Raw genomic sequence first — 9,420 nt, 5'->3', positions numbered from 1 at the left:
AGGGGTATAAATCAGTGCTCCCCACTCCTTGCTGCATCCCGGCCTGGGGGGAGCAGGGGTACAAATCTGTGCTCCCCACTCCTTGCTGCATCCCGGCCTGGGGGGAGCAGGGGTATAAATCAGTGCTCCCCACTCCTTGCTGCATCCCGGCCTGGGGGGAGCAGGGGTACAAATCTGTGCTCCCCACTCCTTGCTGCATCCCGGCCTGGGGGGAGCAGGGGTACAAATCTGTGCTCCCCACTCCTTGCTGCATCCCGGCCCAGGGGGAGCAGGGGTGTAAATCAGTGCTCCCCGCTCTTGCCGCAGCCCTGCTCAGGGGGGAGCAGGGGTGTAAATCAGTGCCCGGCCTGGGCTCCCATAGAGACGACCTCCTGGAGGGGCCCGGCGGGACCTGCCCACCCTTCTCAGTCCCTCGCCGTGCACAGCGCTGTACAGTTGCGAGGTCACTCGATATTGACCCGGGATTGGGGGTATATTTCTTTCTCTCCCGGCCTTTCCGAGCCTGGTATGGACTTTCTGCAAAGGTCCCTCCAAAGTGACAGAAGAGCTAACAGCCTTACCCAAAAACCTGTCCAGCGCCTTCCCACGGCGAGCTCTAGGGGAGGTGGGACAGCTTCGGGGGGACCAGACAGCTCCATGCCTGGGTTGTGCCAAGCCCTGGGGGGCTTCCTAAAGGGACTGTGTTTTATCTGGGTCCTGCAGCACCAGGGAAATGCTCCCTTGGCCAGGCTGCGGGGACACCCCACGCAGGGACCTTCCTAGCAGGGACGAGCTGGAAAACCACTGTCCCTTGCCCTCCCGAAACCCAGAGCTGTCTGGGCTTTCGGACAGGTTTGCAAACCCGTAGGTTAATGGCAGTGCAGCAAGAAGTAAATAAATAAATAAATAAAAACCCAAACAAAACAAAAAAAAACCATCCACCATCCTCATCTGCTGCCCAGAACCGTGCTGGGCCCCAGACCGGCGCAACAGGCCATGCAGCAGCTTCAGCCAGCCCCCACTGGGGCCAAGCTTGGCCCTCCTGATCTGCTATGGGGGGGATTATGAGGGTCTTTCAGCTGTGAGGGCCTGCAGCTGTCTGCAGCTCCTACCCTGGGCCTTCCTCCTTCCTCCCCCTCTGCCCCAGTCGAGCTGAAGTCACCTGTCGCAACAGAGGCCTATTGCGTTATCGACCTCCCTATCTCAGCTTTTAAATACAGCCCCAGAAAAGGTCCCTGCACCCCCACTTTGCTCTCAACCTCACCTGTGAAATCAGCCCACCGAAAAAAAAGCTCCCCATGGGAAGGCCTGGGGGGGACACACACGACACTGGGGCTCGACAGAGAGGGGCAGGGGGGGTCTGACCCCCACACCAGGATGGGGCAGAGCAAAGGGACAACGCTCTCAGCCCCCAGCCCCTGCCCCTGGGAGGGGGGCTGGATGCCCACCCCGCTCCCGATGCAGTTCCCGGCCGGTGGGAAGGCCTGATCCTGCAAGGTCCCAGACCCACACTGCTCTCAGCACCTGATAGAGGGCTTTTCTTTTTCTGCCAAGCTCCTGAAATCATCTTAGAAGCTGGAGTGCAGCAGGGTGGGGAGGGGGAGAGAGGCTGGGAGCAGCGCAGACCCCACAGGGGAGCATCCCACCGGGACGGGGTGGGAAAAAACTCACCAACAAGGGGTTGGGGGGGGAAGAGAGGGGACCCCCAAAGCACAGCTCAAGCTGTGGTCCCCCCAGGAACTGTCCAGCAGCAACGGGGGGGGGGGGGGGGCAGAAGGTTGCAGACCCCCGGGGGGGGGACACTACAGCCCCGCACCCCTGCCCACGGCTGAGGGGAAGGGTCCCTGTCTGCCCAGCGCCCTTAGCCGGCGTGGGAAGATGTGGGAGCATCAGCAGGGATTTCTCGACCGCATGTGGGAAAACCCACAGCAAGCACCTGACTCCAGCCACCTCCAGGAGGGAGGGCAGGCACCCACCCGGTGCTCCCCACCACTGGGCTCCACGCAGGGAGAAAACCCACGGGGAAAGGGGTCTGGACAGGGGAAAAATTCTTCCCCGCTTTGTTTTTCTTTTACCCTATTTATTTTCTTTTTACCCTTTCACCCTATTTTTTTTTACACTTTAGCCTATTTATTTTCTCTCTTTAAAAGAGCACTTTGGGTTTTGTTGCATTAAAAAAAAGAAAAAAAAAAAAAAGGAAAAAAGAAAAAAAAGAAAAACCACCCTCTGAGAGCCAGGAAAAATGGCAAGAGTTTTACAAGAATGTTCCTTAAAATACAGATCAAGTGAGGCTCGGACGTTTTTTCTCATTTAAATCAAGAGTTTCGGTGCTTTTTGCCAGCTTTCTAGCGCATGCGAATTTTACCCCATCAAAACCAATTTAAATCATCGATTTGAGCAGCCTACCACGGGTGTAACCGCTCGCGAACCCAGCCAGGGCTACGAGGGGTATTGGGGGGCTGCGGGAGGTGAAACGGGGGGCACGGCCGGGAAATGTTGGACGGCTGAACCTCTGCAACATCTGGGCAGCTGGGAAAGGAGCCGGGCTCCAGCAAGCTGGGCTTGACAAGTCCCAAAGAGCCCTCCTAAATTCTGCTTCAGGCTTTACCGGCATTTCCACGCCTTTAGCATCGCTATTCCCCCGCACTTCTGGGCTTGGTTAAAGGTGCTTTAAGAGGTTAAGGCTGTTTTGGGGAAAAGGCACAACATCTGTCAGTGCCCGGCATTGCAAACAGGAGCTTAAGTAGAGATAAAGAAGGTTAAAATCAGCCAAAACTTCAATACTGCAGAGGATTTAAAACCCGTAAAATTATTCTGAAGTGAACTTTCCACCTTGTTTTTAGACTCCGCGGTGAGTCCGGGTTTAAACGACGGCTCTTATCACCCGCACCCACTCGTGCCCTTTCGGGCTTCCTTTGGGAAAGGAAAAAAAAAAAAAAAAAAAAAAGGAAGATTCTGGTTTTTTTCTGTGGTGGGAAGAGCCGGCTGCGGGCGCTGAGATCCGCGGAGCACCGCGCAAGGGCAGCAGAAATCCTCCTCCTTGCGGCCCCCCCTCCTTTATTTTTTTTTTTTTAATCCCGTTCTCCCCATCGGAGGCCTGGGAAATTTCTCTAAATTTCAAGCTGGCCAAGGATTTGGGATAGAGGGAGAGAGCCGGTGCTCAGACCCGGCCGCCCCCGCGGTGCCTTATTCGTGTCGTCCCCCCCCCCCGCAGTTGTATAATTTCCAGCTCTCCACGTAAACTAAACCTTTTATCAAAGAAATAACCGTAATAAGAAACCTTTAGGCTCCAGGAAAACGACTTTGTTTTAAAAACGACCGGTTTTCCGCATGAAGGAAAGGTGAAGGGAGAAAAATCTGCAAAAAACACGTATATACACAGACAAGCGCCAGACTTGGAGCAGAAAAAACCAGCATGGATTTATTTTAAGGTAAGTACAACAATTAGGACCACATAAGACAAACGAACTTTGAAGCAGGTTAAAGCAAATAGTCCTTAGGAATGGTCAAGTTGAAATCTATTATACAAAACATCACACGTCGTAAATAATAATAAAAAAAGTATCAGATACTTTGTCTTTTTTTTCCTTTCAAAAAAAAAATCCACCAGCAAAAAATAAATTATTTCCTCGTCTTGCGAAAAGAACAGCTCTAAAACGAAAGAAACTCTATTGCATAATTGTACACAGAGGAAGAAGAAGAAGAACAAGAAATCACTTGTCATTAATTTGGAAGTTAGGAATCGTTGGGCGAGACAAAAATAATCCAGTGAACTCAACTTTAAATATTATATTAATGGCTCTGAAAATCAGCCTGATTAGAAATCCACACATTTTTTACAGCACAACAGAGAACTTAAAAAATACCCAGGACATATATTTATATATATATATTTATATACTTTTTTCTTTTAAAACGTATAAATGGATGTTGTGATATTGGTCCATAACTTATTTTTCTGAGACCCCCTATACTTTAGCATATAAAATTTGCCACTTTTAGTTAGACATATATATATAGAATTATTCCTTTTTTTTATTTTATTTTTTCGGTTTTGTTAGGAGAGATCCCCCTTTTCAAGTAGAATCTACTTGCCTGGAATTTAGAGGAGGCCCGAAACGAGAATCTACAAACTCTGTGGCTCCCAGGTCCACGGGGGAAGCTGTCAGATTTATTTCATTTCTTTTTTTTTTCCTGCGTCCGAAGCGTTTGGTGCGGTTTTATTTCTCCCGATTCTTTTTTTAATAATAATTATTAATAATATTTTTTTTAATTTTGGGGGTGTTGGTTGGGGGTTTTTTTTTGGCAGATGGCCCTGGGCGGGGGGTGGGGGTGGAGTGAGGAGGGGGGTGGCGGCTACTCAGTACTTAGTGCAGTCGTAGGAGTAAGGGGCGGCGTGGCGGTATAGGGAGGGCGCGGATCTGTAGGGGATCTGACAGGCGGAGTTGCTGCTCACCTGGTGGTCGCTGAGCGAGGCGCTCTCCATCCCCAGCCGGTGCGAAGTGAACATTTCCCGAACGTTGGGAAAAGTCTGCTGCTGAGTACCAAAAGCGTGCCCGGGCAGGTGGCTCAACTCAGCCCCGTGATTGAGGTACCAAGAAGCGCTGGCTTGCCCCCCCCCCGCTCCTCCTCCTCCTCCTCCTCCACCACCGTGGGGATGCCCGGTCCCCAGGGCACCCTCCTGCCCCGGGGGCAAGCTCAGGGTACCGAGGGGCGACGGGGCACCGGTGGGATGCTCGCTCAAGCCCTCCTCCAGAGCCGAGGGGGGGACGCACATGTGGCCCGACCTCTCGCCGCTGTAAAGGCTCATAGCCCGCACGCTGCAGTGGTAGCTCCCACTAGTGTCCAGGGCTTGGCTACACGCCGCGCCGTAGCCCGTAGGTTGCCCACCCGGGTAGCCCAAAGGCATAGAAGCTCCCGTCCTGCCCGAAGCAGCACTCACCGGGCTGAGATCCCCCGCGGGGGATGTCCGTAAGGTCATGATGCTTTCCACGCTGAAGCCCGGTAACCCGTTACCGGCGGGGTGATGCTCCGGGAGGGGAGCTTCGGGGGAAGAGGCGGCGGGGGGCGAAGCTGCGCTGCGGGGACTGTCCCGCAGAGCCCCGCCGCTGGCCGGGCTCAGCGTTTCCACTTTGGTGATGACGGGCAGGTCGGGGGATGCCGTCTCGCTTTTGATGACCACCTTCTTCTCGGAAGCCGGCGCCGAGGCGGAGGAGGAGGAGGAAGAGGAGGAGGAAGCTTCCTTAGGGAGCTCGGCGCCGGGTAAACCGGGGGGTTTGGGTTGCTCCTTCAGCAGCCGCTCCCGGGCCTCCTCCTTTTCTTTGGAGACGTCCTTCTTCTTGAAACGGCGGCGGCGGCGGAGAAAGCTGCCGTTCTCGAACATGTTGTAGGAGTCGGGGTCGAGGGTCCAGTAGCTGCCCTTGCCGGGTTTTTTGTCGTCTCGGGGCACCTTGACGAAGCACTCGTTGAGGGAGAGGTTGTGGCGGATGCTGTTCTGCCAGCCCTGCTTGTTCTCTCGGTAGAAGGGGAAGCGGTCCATGATGAACTGGTAAATCCCATTGAGCGTGATCTTCTTGTCGGGGGCGTTCTGGATGGCCATGGTGATGAGGGCGATGTAGCTGTAAGGGGGTTTCACCAGGTCCTTGGGGGCGGCGGGTTGGTGGGGGTGGTAGGGGCCGTAGGAACGACCCATGCCGGCCGCGTATTGCTCGGCGTGGCCCGAATAAACGCTCATGGGGTTGCCCATGCCGCCGTACGTCCCCGCCGTCCGGTAGTAGTTCTGCTCGCTTAAATACGGCACCACTCCCAAAGCGTTGGGGTCCGAGACGGAGTAGCGAGCCTGCATCATGGAGAACGGGGGGGGGGGGCTTCCCGCGGCCGGGCAGGAGATGAAGAGGAGGAGGAGGAGGAGGAAGAGGGTGGAAGGGCCTCGCCCCCCCCGGCCGGCACCCCCTCTGCGGAGAAGGAAGAGGGGAGAGAGGGAGAGAGCGGGAGACAAGAGAGAGAGTCTCGGAGACGAGCTAAATCCCAGCGTGTCCTCTAGCAGCGGCACCGCAGCAGCATCCTTCGGGGGCTGGGTGGTCTCCGGCGGCCTCTCCCTCCCTCCTTATTACCGTGATTCTTGCATACACACCTACTGCTGAGGCGGGGAGCCCGGGGGAGAGGAAAGGGGGGGAAGGTTTGGGAGAAGGGAGGGGGGGCGGGGAGGGGGAAAAAAAGCCCTGTTCTCGCAGGAAAAGGGAATTATTAAAGAAAAAAAAAAAAAGCAGGAAAAAAAAAAAAAGCGCAGCCTTGCGGAAACCCAGTTCTTGTCACAACAACGGCCCAGAAATCTTCCGGAGCCCTCGGGGCCCCTGGCGAAAGATGCGCGGGGTATTGGAGGGGGGGGATTTAGCGCGGAGCCGCCCAGCTCCTCGGCCGCCTCCGCGGAGCTTCAAAACTCACCCCGCGCCGCCGGGCCGGTTTTTGACTTCCCGCTGGCTCCGCCCCCTCCGCCGCCACCCTTCGCCAATGGCGGAGCTCGCCCCCCCGCCCAGGCAGCCAATGGGAGGGAGGCGGCGGGGGATGCGGGTGGAATGGGGGGGGGGGGAGCGGTGGAGCGCGGGGGCGCGCCCGCGCGCGCCCGCCCGCCTTACTCTGAAATCATAGAAACAGGCATAAAAAAAAAATAATTATATATATTCCTCCCCCCCTTTCTTTCTAGAATTTTAACGGTTTGGCCCCAAAAGGAGCCGGCGCCCGGGGGCTCTGCTCGCCCGCGGTACCTTCCCTCTGCGCTGCATCAAAAAGCCAAGTTTTTAACTTTTTTTAATTTTTTTTTGTCTTTTTTTTTTTTTTTTTTGTGGAGCCAGGTTGATCTCAAGGACGGCGGGAGTCGCGACACCCCGCTTATCCCCGCATCGCCCCGTCATGCCGACATAACGGTGCCCCTGTGCCGGGCAGGTTCTTTCTTTTTCCCCCCCCCCTCTTTATTTCAATATATTTAATTGAAGTGAAATAGCCCTGCGGTCCCTCGCCTGGCGCCGGGAAAGGCCACCGGGTCCCCTCCCCACGTTGCATCGCCCGGTGGTGGGTGGCAGCTGGGGGCTCAGGGGTTCCTCTGCCGCTTTGGGGAAGTTTAAGGGTATTTTATTTCATTTCATTTCATTTCATTTCATTTCATTTTTAAAGAAAACAGTGGGCGCACTTAAGTGGCTTTTTTTTTTTTCGTTCCGGCCATTGAGGCGGATTTTCTTGTGCCTGTGAAATCCGCCCCTCTGCCTTTTCTCTAATGATTTCATTAGAGGCAATCAGAGCGGGACAATTAGGGACGCATGGTGACCAAGTGTAAACTCAGGTATTGGGAAAACTGCTGCGAGCTGCCCTGTCCCACCCGGGAAAAAGCGTGGATCTGCCCAGCAAAGAAATGAAGGTGGGAAACGGCGAATTCCCCCCTCCCCGCTCCGAAAAAAACCCACAAAAAAACCAAAACAAAAAAAACCCCAACCCCCCAAAACCCCAACAAAAAAAATAGTCACTGCCAAATCGATTCGAGCCCGAAGAGACCGAGATAAGGTTGAAATTAATTAGCTGTCACTTCGGCAGGGCTCCTTCCCGCTGCCTCCCCCCTTGCTCCTGCTCTGATTTCTAAGCGGTGATCTTTTGGTTTCTTACACTGTAATTCTGCCTTTCCCTCCTGGTAATTTGTGTGGCTTCGTAAGGCTTTAAACAAAGATTTTTTTTTTTTTTTTGCCCCAAAGTCAGATTGTGATTTTTGCTGGTACGAAGGGTCCCTTCGCCGCTCCCAGCCGGGGCGGTGGGGACGAGACCGCGGCCGGCTCCGGCCGTGGGAACTCGGCGGTGCTGTTAATTACCGGAGATTTTCTTAATAAGAAAGGAAACGATTTTATGAGATAGCCCGGGAAAAAAAAAATAAAAATAAAATAAAAAATAAGAGGCAGCTCCTCTACAAGGAGGTACGGTTAAAAATGATCTGCGATGGAAAAATTGATTGGGAAGTTTCGCCGGACGCTTCGAAATTGTTATTTAATTTTGATGGAAATAAACGTAAGTGTCCTGGGAGGGTTTCATCAACCGAACAAACGTCCGGGGGATTTTTTTTTAATGAAAACAAATAGTAAATTCTGCGAAGTTTGCTGATATTTTTCATGTAAATGTGCGGCCATCGAGAAAACATTTTATTCTTTTTTTTTTTCTTTTTTTCCCCTGGAATAATTTGAGAACGACTTCGCGTTTTTCTCTCCGGCTTTCAAAGAAATCGTATTTCTCATAAAAACTAGGGCGTTTGCTTAGCGTACACAAGCACACAGGATTTCTTAAACCAACGTAACTCTTCACAAGGCAGGAATTTTTGAATGCAAAAGCTTGAGCAAAGCCACCCCCGCGGCGTCCTAGAGCTGTCCCTTCCTAGAAGCCTGGTACGCTCTCGAGAAATAACCTTGGTCGGATCTTACCTCTCCTCGGCTGAAAACTTTACCGAGATGAATTTCTACAGGAAAACCAAGAAGCAGCAATAGGTCTTTGCTTGCTGCAGCTGGGAACTTAACAGACTTAAAACAAGGGGCTGGGAAAAGCCCAAACTTCAAATTGCAGGAAGAAAAAAGCGCAAAAAAAAATAAAAATCATCATTAGGAAAAATAACCAGCTTCCAAACGGGGGGAGCGCAAAGAGAGGAGTCCTTTCAAGCGAGAGAGCAAAAAGCACGGGGGGGAAAGGCTCTCTCCTCCGGGGCACGGCGGGTTTTCCTCTCCGTTCCTCTGCGGGAACCCCGGGAGCGGCGTTTTCCCGAATCACCCCAAGAGCCGCCGGCGGGGGGAGGCGGCGGTTTTCCCTCCGCAGCTTTTATTTCCCTTCGGCGACCACCCGAAAGCAACTAACCCGACCCCTTTCCCTCCTCGGGGGGCTCTCCCCACGCCGGTGTGTCCCCCCCACCGGGGGCGGGCGGGTGCTCGGTGCGGCGGGTGCTCGGCGCTGCCGGTTCCCGGCGCGGTCGGTTCCCGGGGCGGCCGGTGCTCGGCATGTTCACCTGCCCGCCCCGGGGGGGGTTTACACGGCGTGTGCTGCCCCCCAGGGGACACCGAGGGGTTTGCACCGCCGTACCGGCACCGCACCGGCACCGGCTGCCCGCCCCCGGGGTCTCCCGGTTGTGCGGGAGTAATGCCGGGGGGGGGGCGGTGGGAGCGGGGACAGAGAAGGAGAGATGGGGAGAAAGGAGGAGAGGGGGGAAAATGGGGGGTGAGGGGGCCGGAATGGGGCAGGGGGTCAAAGAAAGAGAAGGCGAGTGAGCGAGCAGGCAAAAAAGAAAAAGGGAGAAGTGTGAGAGAGAGAATGGAGAATGGGGACAAGAGAGAAAGGAAGCGTGAGAGTGGGAGAAAGAGAGAGAAAGGGAGAAAGAAGGAAGGAAGGAAAGAGGGGGAGAGGAGGAACGAGAGAGAAAGGAAG

At 54.3% G+C, this 9,420-nt stretch overlaps 1 protein-coding gene across 1 annotated transcript; it reads right to left on the bottom strand.

The window, feature by feature from the left end:
• Positions 1–3,551: 3,551 nt before the first annotated feature.
• Positions 3,552–6,193, bottom strand: FOXC2 (forkhead box C2). Its single transcript, XM_069793340.1, has one exon. The coding sequence runs from the start codon at positions 5,825–5,827 to the stop codon at positions 4,340–4,342; it is 1,488 nt and encodes a 495-aa protein (XP_069649441.1). The 5' UTR covers positions 5,828–6,193; the 3' UTR covers positions 3,552–4,339.
• Positions 6,194–9,420: the final 3,227 nt, after the last annotated feature.

This window comes from Haliaeetus albicilla, chromosome 10, assembly GCF_947461875.1.
Source record: "Haliaeetus albicilla chromosome 10, bHalAlb1.1, whole genome shotgun sequence".
Taxonomy (NCBI): Eukaryota; Metazoa; Chordata; class Aves; order Accipitriformes; family Accipitridae; genus Haliaeetus; species Haliaeetus albicilla.
The sequence above is the reverse complement of the archived record's forward strand: the minus strand, read 5'-3'. Positions and strand labels throughout refer to the sequence as shown.